Source organism: Coregonus lavaretus (assembly GCF_964263955.1).
Source record: "Coregonus lavaretus genome assembly, chromosome: 1".
NCBI lineage: Eukaryota > Metazoa > Chordata > Actinopteri > Salmoniformes > Salmonidae > Coregonus > Coregonus lavaretus.
The window spans coordinates 62,984,094-63,001,033 of NC_139988.1; the positions used below are offsets into that span (position 1 = coordinate 62,984,094).

The 16,940-nt window shown below is 41.3% G+C and overlaps 1 protein-coding gene across 1 annotated transcript in view; it reads left to right on the forward strand.

The window, feature by feature from the left end:
- LOC311133639 (cadherin-23-like) overlaps positions 1 to 16,940 on the forward strand; it is a 601,713-nt gene that overhangs the window by 357,023 nt on the left and 227,750 nt on the right. The window contains exon 17 of the mRNA XM_084167165.1: positions 2,065 to 2,137. Coding sequence (XP_084023291.1) covers positions 2,065 to 2,137 — 73 coding nt within the window. The remainder of the gene's footprint in view (positions 1 to 2,064; positions 2,138 to 16,940) is intronic.

The following is a 16,940-nucleotide window of genomic DNA, read 5'->3' on the forward strand; positions in this document are numbered from 1 at the left end:
TGTCTCTGTTCTTGACAGGAATTTACTAAAAGTTTGCTATGAGCTACAGTGGGTTCGCAAATACAGCCCGCACCCCACTTCCCGAAACAACCACAGCCAGTGAAATGGCAAACACACACACACAACACACTCTCGAGTCACACACCAGTATGGCAAACAGAGTGAAAACGGAGGACTTGCACACTGTATGGATCCTGGCTGCACATACACTACTGGTCAAAAGTTTTAGAACACCTACTCATTCAAGGATTTTTCTTTATTTTTACTATTTTCTACATTGTAGAATAGTAGTGAAGACATCAAAACTATGAAATAACACATATGGAATCATGTAGTAACCAAAAAAGTGTTAAACAAATCAAAATATATTTTACATTTGAGATTCTTCAAATAGCCACCCTTTGCCTTGATGACAGCTTTGCACACTCTTTGCACATGTGTGTTATTTCACAGTTTTGATGTCTTCACTATTATTCTACAATGTAGAAAATAGTAAAAATAAAGAAAAACCCTTGAATGAGTAGGCGTTCTAAAACTTTTGACCGGTAGTGTACACTATACGAGCGGGAGATGACCAACTCGCAAGTTGGTGCTGTAAAAACAAGCAGTAAATTATGGTGAGCCAAAATACCAGTCAACAAGTTAGGGAGAGACAGGTAGAAGGAGCATTCGCAAACCAACAAGCAGAATGAGCATACATCCTTACATAGAGAAACATAGAGAAACACATTAGAGAAACACATATAGAAGTGTTTAACCCCTACATAAACAGTTAATAAACCATACCTACATAGACAATTAACCACAAACATTTTCATTTCTGTCACTATTTCTGGAGTGTTCCCTGCTGTGGCAGCTGCTATAGAAGGTTAACACTTTGACAACTGGCACTCAGGCTACTATCTGTCCCTTGTGCTGCACTACTAAAGCCCTGTGTGTGATGCTGCCACACAGTGATAACCCCATGTGGTCTGTTTGTGTGTGTGTGTGTGACTCCCTGCCTTCCACTGAATGACTGAGAGAGAAAGAGAGAGAGAGAGAGAGAGTAGAGAGAGAGTGGGAAGAGTGACAGAGGGAAATGAAAGGGAAAGGGGGATACCTAGTCAGTTATACAACAATGCATTCAACTGAAATTTGTCTTACACATTTAACCCAACCCCTCTGAATCAGAGAGGTGCGGGGGGCTGCCTTAATCGACATCCACGTCATCGGTGCCCGGGGAGAGCTGAACAGCTCTGGACTTCACTCTCAAGCTCTGCATCTCATCACATGGATTATCCCATATTGTCACATGCAGAGGCTACAGCTGGGATTTGTACCTCATCTCGTATCAGAGACTTTCCAAATAGATGAATACATAGTATACCTACACACTAACAAATACACACACACACAAACACACAGACACTGTAAGCTGGGTGTCTAAAACCCTGCTGGTATGATATGTTGGTAAACAGAACCATAATGGGTTCCCGAGTGGCGCAGTGGTCTAAGGCACTGCATCTCAGTGTTTGAGGCATCACTACAGACCCCCTGGTTCGATTCCAGGCTGTATCACAACCGGCCGTGATTGGGAGTCCCATAGGGCGGCACACAATTGGCCCAGCGTCGTCCGGGTTTGGCCGGTGTAGGCCGTCATTGTAAATAAGAATATGTTCTTAACTGACTTGCCTAGTTAAATAAAGGTAAAATAAAAAATGAATAAAAAATAATATTAAAGAAACAGAGAAATGTTTCTCTATTATTATTTTTATTTTTTTTATTTTACCTTTATTTAACTAGGCAAGTCAGTTAAGAACAAATTCTTATTTACAATGACGGCCTACACCGGCCAAACCCGGAGATGCAGCCAGCTAGATAAAGACACTATCACTCTAGAATCTATACAGACCCCACAGAGAACTACAATAAATCAACAATATACTACTACTACTGAGCAAGAGACCCTCAGAATGCTAAAACAAATAGACTTCCACACAATAAATATACACACAGAGAAACAGACTACATATTGTGTTTAAGTATTATAAATATGTGTATGTCTTTGCTTGCCTTCTCCCATAGGATGAGAATGACAACCCGCCAAAGTTCAGCAAGCAGTCCTACATCGTCAAGATCCCTGAGAACATCATTGCAGGTGCGTTGGAGTCATAGAAATATAATAACTTTATTAGGTAATGATTTACTTTGACTACATATCCATAGTGCATTTATTACACATCTATAAGCATTTCATGAACGTGTTATAACAGGTCCCAACCGCATTATTAAAGGTTGATGTATATCCATAGCATATCCATAGAGCAGTCATCCTATGCAAGAGCTCATATTTAGGTATCTTAATAGATGCATCATTACAATGACAGAGTAGTGTCATCATTATGGCTGTTCTCAAAATTGTGCTTCTGCCATACCAGTGTTTGTGAATATGTGAAAAGGTGGTAACGCTTTACATTAAGTTGCCCCTATTACTATGTAACTACACAGTAGTACTTACAATGTAACAATCTTTAACAACCAACTCTGTAATTACAATGTTGTTAAAGGGACATACATGTATTTACAATGTAATTACCCAGGAGCAAGCAACTTAATGTCAAGTGAAGGGACATTTTTAATTACTTTGTAGTTACAATGTAACAACCTTTGCAGACAATAGGCTAACCAGGAGAAATAAGGAGACAGGAGAACACTTTTCAGTTTTACTTTTCTTTAATGGATTTGACAAAGATTCATATTCAAACCATTAAAATTAAATTCCCAATTTCAGACATAAAGCAATAACTATTTGTAAAGCGTACTAACTAGTTAGTAAAACGTATTAACACAGGGTGGTAAAGCTAGCTAGCATTTCCCAATGTTTCACTAATGTAGCTAGCAACATCTCAAGACATCAGTCAGGAAGTTAAAGCTTGGTCGCAAATGGGTCTTCCAAATGGACAATGACCCCAAGCATACTTCCAAAGTTGTGGTAAAATGGCTTAAGGACAACAATATCAAGGTATTGGAGTGGCCATCACAAAGCCCTGACCTCAATCCTATAGAACATTTGTGGGCAGAACTGAAAAAGTGTGTGCGAGCAAGGAGGCCTACAAACCTGACTCAGTTACACCAGCTCTGTCAGGAGGAATGGCCCAAAATTCACCCAACTTATTGTGGGAAGCATGTGGAAGGCTACCCGAAACGTTTGACCCAAGTCAAACAATTTAAAGGCAATGCTACCAAATACTAATTGAGTGTATGTAAACTTCTGACCCACTGGGAATGTGATGAAAGAAATACAAGCTGAAATAAATAATTATCTCTACTATTATTCTGACATTTCACATTCTTAAAATAAAGTGGTGATCCTAACTGACCTAAGACAGGGAATTTTTACTAGGATTAAATGTCAGGAATTGTGAAAAACTGAGTTTAAATGTATTTGGCTAAGGTGTATGTAAACTTCCGACTTCAACTGTAAATGCCTGGAATATTTCAATTTTGGAGAATCTCTTATACATTGGGTTAAAGTTATGTACAGTGGGGAAAAAAAGTATTTAGTCAGCCACCAATTGTGCAAGTTCTCCCACTTAAAAAGATGAGAGATGCCTGTAATTTTCATCATAGGTACACGTCAACTATGACAGACAAAATGAGAAAAAGAAATCCAGAAAATCACATTTTAGGATTTTTAATGAATTTATTTGCAAATTATGGTGGAAAATAAGTATTTGGTCAATAACAAAAGTTTCTCAATACTTTGTTATATACCCTTTGTTGGCAATGACACAGGTCAAACGTTTTCTGTAAGTCTTCACAAGGTTTTCACACACTGTTGCTGGTATTTTGGCCCATTCCTCCATGCAGATCTCCTCTAGAGCAGTGATGTTTTGGGGCTGTCGCTGGGCAACACGGACTTTCAACTCCCTCCAAAGATTTTCTATGGGGTTGAGATCTGGAGACTGGCTAGGCCACTCCAGGACCTTGAAATGCTTCTTACGAAGCCACTCCTTCGTTGCCCGGGCGGTGTGTTTGGGATCATTGTCATACTGAAAGACCCAGCCACGTTTCATCTTCAATGCCCTTGCTGATGGAAGGAGGTTTTCACTCAAAATCTCACGATACATGGCCCCATTCATTCTTTCCTTTACACGGATCAGTCGTCCTGGTCCCTTTGCAGAAAAACAGCCCCAAAGCATGATGTTTCCACCCCCATGCTTCACAGTAGGTATGGTGTTCTTTGGATGCAACTCAGCATTCTTTGTCCTCCAAACACGACGAGTTGAGTTTTTACCAAAAAGTTCTATTTTGGTTTCATCTGACCATATGACATTCTCCCAATCCTCTTCTGGATCATCCAAATGCACTCTAGCAAACTTCAGACGGGCCTGGACATGTACTGGCTTAAGCAGGGGGACACGTCTGGCACTGCAGGGTTTTAGTCCCTGGCGGCGTAGTGTGTTACTGATGGTAGGCTTTGTTACTTTGGTCCCAGCTCTCTGCAGGTCATTCACTAGGTCCCCCCGTGTGGTTCTGGGATTTTTGCTCACCGTTCTTGTGATCATTTTGACCCCACGGGGTGAGATCTTGCATGGAGCCCCAGATTGAGGGAGATTATCAGTGGTCTTGTATGTCTTCAATTTCCTAATAATTGCTCCCACAGTTGATTTCTTCAAACCAAGCTGCTTACCTATTGCAGATTCAGTCTTCCCAGCCTGGTGCAGGTCTACAATTTTGTTTCTGGTGTCCTTTGACAGCTCTTTGGTCTTGGCCATAGTGGAGTTTGGAGTGTGACTGTTTGAGGTTGTGGACAGGTGTCTTTTATACTGATAACAAGTTCAAACAGGTGCCATTAATACAGGTAACGAGTGGAGGACAGAGGAGCCTCTTAAAGAAGAAGTTACAGGTCTGTGAGAGCCAGAAATCTTGCTTGTTTGTAGGTGACCAAATACTTATTTTCCACCATAATTTGCAAATAAATTCATTAAAAATCCTACAATGTGATTTTCTGGATTTTTTTTCTCAATTTGTCTGTCATAGTTGACGTGTACCTATGAGGAAAATTACAGGCCTCTCTCATCTTTTTAAGTGGGAGAATTTGCACAATTGGTGGCTGACTAAATACTTTTTTTCCCCACTGTATAGTTACCCTAGTAAATAATGGCTACTTCTCAGAAAGTATTAAACTGTCAAGAGGAGTAAAACAAGGTTGTCCACTATCGGCATATCTATTTATTATGGCCATCGAAATGTTAGGTATTGAAATCAGATCCAACAATAATACCAAAGGGCTAGAAATCCAGGGCTTAAAAACAATGATGTCATTGTACGCTAAAATAATCACTTCACTTTACATTAAGTTGCTTGCACCTCAGTAAGTACATAGTTAATTCACGTATACCCATTGTAACAACATTGCAGTTACAGAGTTGGTATTTAAAGATTGTTACATTGTAAGTACAATGTAACTAAAAGGGTTATACCTAATGTTGTCCTTTCTCCGAATGTCTGCAAAGGTTGTTACATTGTAACTACATAGTAATTATAAAAGTTATACCCTATTGGGTTTCACTGTACATTAAGTTGCTTGCTCCTGGGTAGGTACATGATAATTACAAGTATCGTATGTAACTACATTGTTTTTACATTACACTTGATTCGGTATAGCCTTTGAGCCAGGTCATAACATAGAAATAAACAAATTGAAAATTACCAGTAGTTAATGACAGGGTGTGCTTTGTTACAGTTGTTGTTACCAGGTCCTAGCCTATTTATCAACCCTGGTATTACATGTGTATTCGATGGTAGTGGCACCTTAATATGCCATTTAGCAGACACTTTTATCCAAAGCCACTTACAGTCATGTGAGCATACATTTTTACGTATGGGTGGTCCCGGGGATTGAACCCACTACCCTGCCGTTACAAGCGCCATGCTCAACCAATTGAGCATTGTAGTTACATGTAACAAGGTCAGATTTTGGTTTGAGTTATTAACATGGTAATTCACAGGTGACTTTACATTAGTGTAATTACAAAACATTAGTTTTGGAACAAGAAATGAGTAATAACATCAGTAATTAGACATGTGGAATAACCTTCAGCAAGTGGATGTGTAATTACACATTCCTTATTCCAATTGTGTGCAAAACTGATAGCGCTACAACATTATTACTATGTAATTACATAGTAACGCCTATGTAACTACTATGTTGTTACTACATTTATTACTGTGTGTTACATAGTAACAGGGGCAACTTAATGTAAAGTGGTACCCAAAAGGCAAAACCACGTTTTGAAAATTATGCTGATAAATAGCCTGTACTAGCCTAATTTCCCCCACAGCCCAGTATAGGCGTTGAGTTACCTTCTTCTTCTTCTTCTTCTTCTTCTTCTTCTTCTTCTTCTTCTTCTTCTTCTTCTTCTTCTTCTTCTTCTCACTGAAGTCAATGGTGCAACCCCACAGGGTAGAATCCTCAGGGTACATTTTACAGATCAAATTGTGTAGTTGAGGGTCATAACTATTTTGTAACTCATTAACAGCCCTCATCCACATCACAGTTAAGCTGGTCATACTGGTCTAACGCACACATTATGGGTCCCATTCATAAAGCATTTATAGCTAAGCAGTTAATAGTAATTAGCTGTGCAGTTTGCCACTCTGCTAAACGGTATATGTATTAATACTATGCAGTCAATGTAACATTATTGTCATTTCTATTTTCCCATTCATAAAGCATTTATAAACAACGTTTAAGGAAATATGAACATTTTAGTTCAATTTCCCAGATTTAGCACAAAAAACAATTACTGAGGACATCGCCGAAGAATCCTAGCTAGCTAATGTTACTATTTTTTCAATAGATTTAACAAAGATTCATATTCAAAGCATTCAAATTCCATTCCCCATTTCAGAATCGTAGCAATAACCCCGGGGTGGTAATGCTAGCTAGCTATAACACAGGGTGGTAATGCTAGCTAGCATTTTCCCCTTATTCACTAATGTAGCCTAGCTATCTAGCTAGTAGGTAGCTAAGACCCTGGCAATGTCAACACATTTTCCAACTCGGTCAATAAATGTTACAAAATTGTCGTAAAACTCATAAAACATTTAGTTTGTTACCTAACAAATGGTACCTATCTCACTATTTGAAGACTCACATTGTACTTTTGCACATTACAAACCTTTACCAACAGGACAAATTAAGAGATAGAAACATCATATAGTTATTTCCATTTTGGCTACACAGGATGAGAATGTGAGAGGTGAGAGGTCAGTGAAATGTCACATCCTGGTGACCAATAAAAAGAGTAAAAAAAAAAAAAAGAATTAAACATTTAGTAAACCTTTTTGTTCACTATTTCATGACTGACATTGTACATTTGCACATTTAAAATAACAAAAATAGCTAATGAGGAAAATATATATATTTTATCAATTTTGCATTCAGGCTGTAACACAACAAAATGTGGAATAAGTCAAGGTGTATGAGTACTTAATGAAGCCACTGTGACACACTGTCGTTGTTAGAATCTTAATATCACAAACAGAACTGGAGTTATAACCAATTTTATGATGGTGTCATGACTTGCCCTCATGGGCTGAGGATCAAAGATGCCGGCTAGGCAAAGGTTTGAACACCCACTCTCCTGGGGCCAGTCTTATGACTGGTCATAAATACCGTGCAGACTTTCTCTTCCTTGCCATGAAGTATTGGGAGAAAGGACCCCTTTGTTAACACAGAGATTCTTCCCGCCAAAACTCCAACATCCAAAAGTGGATATGAAACAATATTAATAGTTCTAAAAGTGTGGGAAATGGTTGGTGGTGACTTAAAGAACAATCATGTCAAATTCGTTACTATGTTGTGATGTCATTAAAGACGTTGGAACAACATAACAGTATCTCTGGGGGTGTACACTTCCCAGTTATGAGGTTTGCGTCTAATTGTTGTATAAAACGAATGTTTAAGTAAAATAATAATTTTGGGAAGATAACAATCTTATTTTAGCATTATAGACGAGATGATTGTTTCCATATTGATTTGTTCTCATTCAGTGGCCACGCCCAGATGAGGACAAACACACAAGTATAAAACCCCTCGTGACGAAATTCACCTCAGACCAGCAGACGTGAAGCGTGAGCTAAACGTTACGAAATGGTTTAAAACTACAACTCCATTACCAATGGAAGACCAAGCAGATTACGGTATAAGCCGGATGTTGCAAATGGTTGAATTTCTACAAGACAAGGAAGTGTGAAGCTGAAGCTACACGTCTTAAAATGGTTGACACTCTACAGACCAGTCGACATGCAGCGCGAGCTGAATATGGCAAAATTGTGAAACTCTGAAACTCTCAACCTCTACACGAGGTGAAGAAGAAGACAACGCACTAGACCTTATCATCTCAGTCTGCAGTTGGCATGTATAGTCGTCTAGAGAACTTTCACTAAAGACACGAGTTGGGAAGGACAATCCCTCTCAGACAACTGTTGGTACATCTGAACAATATTTTCTAGCAGTTCTACTCTACAAACTACAGGGTACGCTGAAGTATCCATTCTAACCACCACTACGACCAGAAACTCTACCAAGGACATTGGGTAGACCTGGTGGGCAAACCAGAGTCCTACATCATCAACTCAACTATCGAGGACAGCTACACATAAATACATGTTGCATTTCTAATCCGAATGAGCGCTGATTAGAGTTCTAAGCATTTGTATTGCCGTGAGCGTAGTTTCCAAAGTAACAACGATAGTTTGAATCTCTGTCTCTCCCTTCCAAGCATTCATGCAATTGTTAGTCCAGTCCACTAGGGACCTGTTTTCATTGTATTACATTAGTAATCAATAACCTATGTGTGTTTGTATTGTGTTATTATTTAATTATTTAGTAAATAAATAATTAAGCCAATTTGTGTATTGCTGATTAATCAATAAGGTTAGGGTTCTTGCAGGTTCAAGGATTATGCGATGTTCAGAATGAGACTGAAAATAGGTAATTATTTAATAAGTGACTGTTATTGATATATAACATATATCTTCTAAGAGTTTAATTCGTGAGATGGTAACTCGTTAAACAACTTCTTCCGTGGTGCCCCAAATTCCTAATTTTGTATTTCTTTTTATTTCACCTTTATTTAACCAGGTAAGCCAGTTGAGAACAAGTTCTCATTTACAACTGTGACTTGGCCAATATATAATATATATAATATAATATAATATAATATAATATAATATAATATAATATAATATGCCTTTTAGCAGACGCTTTTATCCAAAGCGACTTACAGTCATGCGTGCATACATTTTTTTTTGTGTATGGGTGGTCCCGGGGATCGAACCCACTACCTTGGCGTTACAAGCGCCGTGCTCTACCAGCTGAGCTACAGAGGACCACCACCAAGATAAAGCAAAGCAGTGCAATAAAAACAACAACAACACAGAGTTAAACATGGAATAAACGTACAGTCAATAACACAATATAAATTCTATATACAGTGTGTGCAAATGTAGTAAGTTATGGAGGTAAGACAATAAATAGGCCATAGTGCAAAATAATTACAATTTAGTATTAACACTGGAGTGATAGATGTGCAGAAGATGATGTGCAAATAGAGATACAGGGGTGCAAATGAGCTAAATAAATAACAATGTAAATAACAATATGGGGATGAGGTAGTTGGGTGGGCTAATTACAGATGGGCTGTGTACAGGTGCAGTGATCGGTAAGCTGCTCTGACAACTGATGCTTAAAGTTAGTGAGGAAGATAAGTGTCTCCAGCTTCAGAGATTTTTGCAGTTCGTTCCAGTCATTTGCAGCAGAGAACTGGAAGGAATGGCGGCCAAAGGAGGTGTTGGCTTTGGGGATGACCATAAGATGACCATAAGGTGGGGATTTGCCTAGAAGTGATTTATAGATGACCTGGAGCCAGTGGGTTTGTCGACAAATATGTAGTGAGGGCCAGCCAACGAGAGCATACAGGTCACAATGGTGGGTAGTATATGGGGCTTTGGTGACAAAACGGATGGCACTGTGATAGACTACATCCAATTTGCTGAGTAGAGTGTTGGAAGCTATTTTGTAAATGACATCGCCGAAGTCAAGGATCGGTAGGATAGTCCGTTTTATGAGGGCATGTTTAGCAGCATGAGTGAAGGAGGATTTGTTGCGAAATAGGAAGCTGATTCTAGATTTAACTTTGGATTGCAGATGCTTAATGTGAGTCTGGAAGGAGAGTTTACGGTCTAACCAGACACCTAGGTATTTGTATTTGTCCACGTATTCTAAGTCAGACCCGCCGAGAGTAGTGATTCTAGTCGGGTGGGTGGGTGCAAGCAGCGTTCGATTGAAGAGCATGCATTTAGTTTTACTTGTGTTTAAGAGCAGTTGGAGGCCACGGAAGGAGTGTTGTATGGCATTGAAGCTCGTTTGGAGGTTTGTTAACACAGTGTCCAGTGAAGGGCCAGATGTATACAAAATGGTGTCGTCTGCGTAGAGGTGGATCTGAGAGTCACCAGCAGCAAGAGCGACATCATTGATATACACAGAGAATAGAGTCGGCCCAAGAATTGAACCCTGTGGCACCCCCATAGAGACTGCCAGAGGTCCAGACAACAGGCCCTCCGATTTGACACATTGAACTCTATCTGAGAAGTAGTTGGTGAACCAGGTGAGGCAGTCATTTGAGAAACCAAGGCTATTTAGTCTGCCAATAAGAATGCGGTGATTGACAGAGTCAAAAGCCTTGGCCAGGTCGATGAAGACGGCTGCACAGTACTGTCTTTTATCGATCGTGGTTATTATATTGTTTAGGACCTTGAGCGTGGCTGAGGTGCACCCATGACCAGCTCGGAAACCAGATTGCATAGCGGAGAAGGTACGGTGGGATTCAAAATGGTTGGTGATCTGTTTGTTAACTAGGCTTTCAAATACTTTCGAAAGGCAGGGCAGGATGGATATAGGTATGTAACAGTTTGGATCTAGAGTATCACCCCCTTTGAAGAGGGGGATGACCGCGGCAGCTTTACAATCTCTGGGGATCTCAGACGATATGAAAGAGAGGTTGAACAGGCTAGTAATAGGGGTTGCGACAATTAAGGCGGCTAATTTTAGAAAGAAAGGGTCCAGATTGTCTAGCCCAGCTGATTTGTAGGGGTCCAGATTTAGCAGCACTTTCAGGACATCAGCTATCTGAATTTGGGTGAAGGGGAAGCGGGGTGGGCATGGGCAAGTTGCAGCAGAGGGTGCAGAGCTGGTGGCCGGGTTATGGGTAGCCAGGTGGAAAGCATGGCCAGCCATAGCAAAATGCTTATTGAAATTCTCGATTATCGTAGATTTATCAGTGGTGATAGTGTTTTCTAGCCTCAGTGCAGTGGGTAGCTGGGAGGAGGTGCTCTTATTCTCCATGGACTTTACAGTGTCCCAAAACATTTTGGAGTTAGTGCTACAGGATGCACATTTCTGTTTGAAAAAGCTAGCTTTTGCTTTCCTAACTGATTGTGTATATTGGTTCCTGACTTCCCTGAAAAGTTGCATATCGCGGGGGCTGTTCAATGCTAATGCAGTACGCCACAGGATGTTTTTGTGCTGGTCAAGTGCAGTCAAGTCTGTGGTGAACCAGGGGCTATATCTGTTCTTAGTTCTGCATTTTTTGAATGGGGCATGCTTATTTAAGATGGAGAGGAAAGCACTTTTGAAGAACATCCAGGCATCCTCTACTGACGGAATTAGGTCAATATCCATTCAGGATACCCGGGCCATGTCAATTAGAAAGGCCTGCTCGCTGAAGTGTTTTAGGGAGCGTTTGACAGTGATGAGGGGTGGTCGTTTGACCGCGGACCCATTACGGATGCAGGCAATGAGGCAGTGATCACTGAGATCCTGGTTGAAGACACCGGAGGTAAATTAGTCAGGATGATATCTATGAGGGTGCCCATGTTTACGGATTTAGGGTTGTACTTGGTAGGTTCCTTGATAATTTGTGTGATATTGAGGGCATCTAGTTTAGATTGTAGGACGGCCGGGGTGTTAAGCATATCCCAGTTTAGGTCACCAAGCAGTACGAACTCTGAGGAGAGATGGGGGGCAAGCAATTCACATATGGTGTCCAGGGCACAACTGGGGGCTGAGGGGGGTCTGTAGCAAGCGGCAACAGTGAGAGTCTTATTTCTGGAAAGGTGGATTTTTAGAAGTAGAAGCTCAAACTGTTTGGGCACAGACCTGGATAGTATGATAGAGCTCTGCAGGTTATCTCTACAGTAGATTAGATAGAGCTCTGCCCCCTTTGGCAGTTCTATCGGAAAATGTTGTAGCTCGGAATGGACATTTCTGAAATTTTGGTGGCCTTCCTAAGCCAAGATTCAGACTGCTAGAACATCAGGGTTGGCGGAGTGTGCTAACGCAGTGAATAACTCAAACTTGGGGAGGAGACTTCTGATGTTAACATGCAAGAAACCAAGGCTTTTGCGGTAATAGAAGTCAACAAATGATAGCGCCTGGGGGGTAGGAGTGATACTGTGGGCTACAGGGCCTGGGTTAACCTCTACATCACCAGAGGAACAGAGGAGGAATAGAATAAGGATACGGCTAAAGGCTTTAAGAACTGGTCTTCTAGTGCATTGGGTACAGAGAAAGGGGGCAGATTTCCGGGCGTTGTAGAATAGATTCAGGGCATTATGTACAGACAAGGATATGGAAGGATATGAGTACAGTGGAGGCACACCTAAGCATTGGGTAACTATGAAAGAGAGAGCATCACTGGAGGTACCGATTGAGCCGGTCTCCGCGTATATGGGGGGTGGGACAAAGGAGCTCTCTGAGGCTTGTTGAGCTGAACTTGGGGCTCTACAGTGAAATTGTATAATAAGAACTAACCCAAACAGCAATAGGCTAGGCATATTGCCATGGGAGAGAGGCATAACGCAATCACAGGTGTTATTCGAGAGGGCTAAGACAACAACTGGTAATGGCGACGAAGGTTTGGGCTGAGGCTAAACAGATAAACAGGATGGGGTACCGTGTGAAGGAACAGTCCAGCAGGCATTAGCTGTGTAGCTGAGTGATCATAAGGTCCATTGAACAGCACTAAGTAAGTCCGGGAGCAGACCGTAGGCTGCTAAAGCACAGGCGAGCAGGAGGCACGGCTGTTGATTGCGTGTGCTAGCGGGCCGGGGCTAGCAGATGGATCTTCGTGGTCGTCGTAACGGGAAGCCTGTTGAAACCACATCAGCCAATTACGTCGGCAGACCAGACGTGATGGATCGGCGGGGCTCCGTGTCGACACTAGGAGGTCCCGTCCGGTTGACAGAGAGGTAGATAGCCGGGAGATGGGCCTGGCTCGAGGATAGCTCAAGGCTAACTGGTACGTCGGGAAGTGGATATTAGCCAACAACAGCCATTCATTTGCAGCTAGCTAGTTGCGATGGTCCTGTGTTAAGGTCCAGTGATTCAGTGATTCCGGCAGAAAATCCGATATGCTCTGGGTCGATAGCACGCTGTGCAGACTGGCCGATAATTGTCGAGGCTAGAGCTGGCTGGTAGGTAGTGCAGGCCACGGACAGTGAAGACCGCTAACGGTGGCTAATGGCTAGCTGGCTAGTTTCAGCCGTAGGTTCTTGATAAAAATAAAGAAATAATAGAATCCGTTCCACATTGGGTGAGGCGGGTTGCAGGAAAGTATATTTAGTTAAAGGATGGAAAGTGAGATAGAGAAATATATACGAATAAAAAAAAACTGGCTATTTACACGAGGACACAACACAATACACGACCGCACTACTACGCCATCTTGGATGAGTTAATTGTTACATGATTAATTCAATCAAGTGACAATTAAACATAGTTAGGTGATTCGATAAATAACAGTCAATACATTAAAGTAAGTCACGTCACGACAAAGGCATGTCATTTTTTGTTTTTCCTGTTGCCCCTCCTTCTCCCGACAGTAGGGCCTGCTCCACTCCTTCTCTCGACAGTGGAATATGCTGTGCCCAGTTGATAATCACCCTAGAAAATGAACCTTAACAATACTGAAACTAATTTCACACATAACAAAATATCAAATAAAATAAGTAAAGTATGATGGGGAGAAAGGGATAGAATGGGTTAATTGATGAGCGAGGGGAAGCGAATGATGCATAATTATGTAATCACCAATTGTGAATAACAGGGCGGGCCATTCTATTGTATTGGTATATTCTAATTATAATCTCAAAATGTACCCTATATCAGTCCACCAAATCCAAGCAGTTTTATCAGTCTACTCTGGCCTACTTGGAGTACACAGTGGGAGCGTGCATAATTTACAATGGCAAGAAGACCAAGATGGGTCGATGCACATGCTGCGTTAGTGCTGCTACAAGAGCTGAATGAATACAGCTCAGATGGCGGGGAAGAAATTAATCATGACATCTCTGATTATATTTTTTCTGATTCTGAGCCTCAGCCTGAATAACCTACACCTCCGAGGCTTAAGTGAAAAACATCCAGAACGGTGCGCACTGAGCAAGTGCTCGCCCCACTACCAAATGAAACGGTGAAACAGGAGAGAGGAAGGGATGGCACCATTTAGATAGAACAAGCCGGTGACAATGCTATGGGCCGATTATCAGCACACTTAGAGAGCAGGCCCAACATCTCAAATGAAAAACAACATCAGCAATGCACTCACCAGCTTTCGTTGTTTATGTGACATGGACATGCTGCAGCATTCACAGACTGTACTGTGGCTAATGCATACACGAAGCAAAGAGACACTGCCTGGGGTCTGTCTTTTGATGAGCCGGAAGCGTTCATTTCAATCCTCTATGTCCATGGAGCATTCGGTGGAAAGAGCGTGTATATGAAATGTATTAATTACACTGTTACAATGTTGCAGTCAAATTAGCTGCTCATTAGCTTGATTTGGGGTCCCTCGAGGCCCAGCGGTTTTAGTGTTAAGGGTTGGATATAGATAAACCCTTGAATTAACTCTACAGTATCAGTAGTTATCATTAACCGTTATACCATTAATTACTATATCAACAATATAATCACAGTCAATTTGACTATATTCTTATTCTGAATAGCCGATAAGCTTTGGTGCTGCAAAAACCCAGTCACTCGCAAATGACTTCAGTGCCACAAATAATTAATTTAAGGTTTTATTTACTAGACTAAATAAGTTGGAAAATTAGGTAGTTCAAACATACAATATAAAGGCAGGGTACAATGGGATACAACACAGTTATTGAGGTGAGAGTCTCCACAGATCAATATGAATGGCTTCCATACTGAACTCAGACAAATACAACAGCACATTCAAAGGATTTTTGAGAATGATATTATCTTATTAATTGAAAGAGAAAACGTGAAAGGACTACATCGACCTAGGCTTTCTGTGAACTGTGAAACTCTAGAGCTCCCCAACCAGGAATAGACATGAACTAGGCTACCAATTAGCATCCAATGTGGACAGTGCCGATCATGGGTTTGTAAATTAGACCTGCAGTCCTACAATACTCAATGACTTCCACCACTTTACACACACAACACCCCTTTCAGAGGAAATTAAGACTGCAATGGGGTAATTTACTTCTATGCCGATGTTGCCTGCCCAGTTGGATTCCGTTAGGATTGGATGAAGCCAGGATGGAGCCAGGAAAAATCTAATCGAATCAAAATGTATTCATCACATGTGCCAAATACAACTGGTGTAGACTTTACAGTGAAATGCTTACTTGCGAACCTTTCTCAACGATGCAGAGTTTAAAAATAATAATAAAAAATAAATAGTAACTAACACAAGAGGAATAAAATAAAATACACAATAATAGAGCTATATACTGTACCGGGAGTACCAGTACCAGATCAATGTGCAGAGGTACAAGGTATTTGAGGTAGATATGTACAGGGTAAAGTGACTACTGAAGGCAGGGTAAAGTGACTAGGCATCTGGATATATAATAATAAGAGTAAAATAAAAAACAGAGGAGCAGCAGCAAATGATGAGTGTAAAAGTTGGCTGTCTGATAGCGGCTCTTCCAACTCCTCTTCTCCTCCTCCTCCTCCTTGTTGCCCCCGTCTCCCTCAGTGTGCTTAGGCCATATCCTAAACGGGGCCAATGCGATGATGCAGAGGAATGTAGCTGCTGGCTGAGTTTCAAGAAGCTCAGGTTTAGGTTGCAATGGAAGGGACGGACGGACGGAAAGAGATAGAGTGAAGCACAGCCACAGCCACAACCATATGACCGACCACACCACCCACAAGACACACGGCCGAGCGGACGGACGACTAGACTGATGGGCTGGCTAAAGCGCTCACTCTTCACTCACTCTCTCTCATATCAGGCAGGGGCAGAACTATGGCGCGGCACTCTATCCAACCTTTCTGGGGGTTTAAATCTGGGCTGGAAAGATGGAGAGGCCGAATAGTCCATGCGTTCCACAGCATCACCTTGGGGATGATTGCTTTTGTCTGAGTAGGATAGGAAAAGTCGATAAGTGTTTTGTCGATAGGAGTTTGGTTTCCGAGGAGAGTTAGGTAATTCGTTCCTCATGGCGTGGCCGGACCGCAAAAAAACTTGATCTCCCATCTGTTAGCAAGTCCTGTAATTTACAGAGATACTCACAGAGGGCGGGCTGATTAAGCCGGACAGGGTGTCATTGGACAACCCCGTTGATTCTGAGGATTCAGCACAGTTATGTTCCTTGAGATAAATCTGAGATTTCCTCATAGGTGTCCACAGCATGTTCCTGCTGTACGGAAAACAGTTAAACAGTGCCTAGAATGAAATATGATTCCTGTAGGTTCTAAACATGCCTTGGGTAAAATACATATATTCCATGTTACAGAAAATACACATGATATACCTTTTAATGACAGAAAAATCTGGAGAAAAATTTCACAGTATGCTTAAAGTTACACCAACAAGTCATGAGAGTCCCTCAGTTTGATACATTTTTCAGAAACGTGT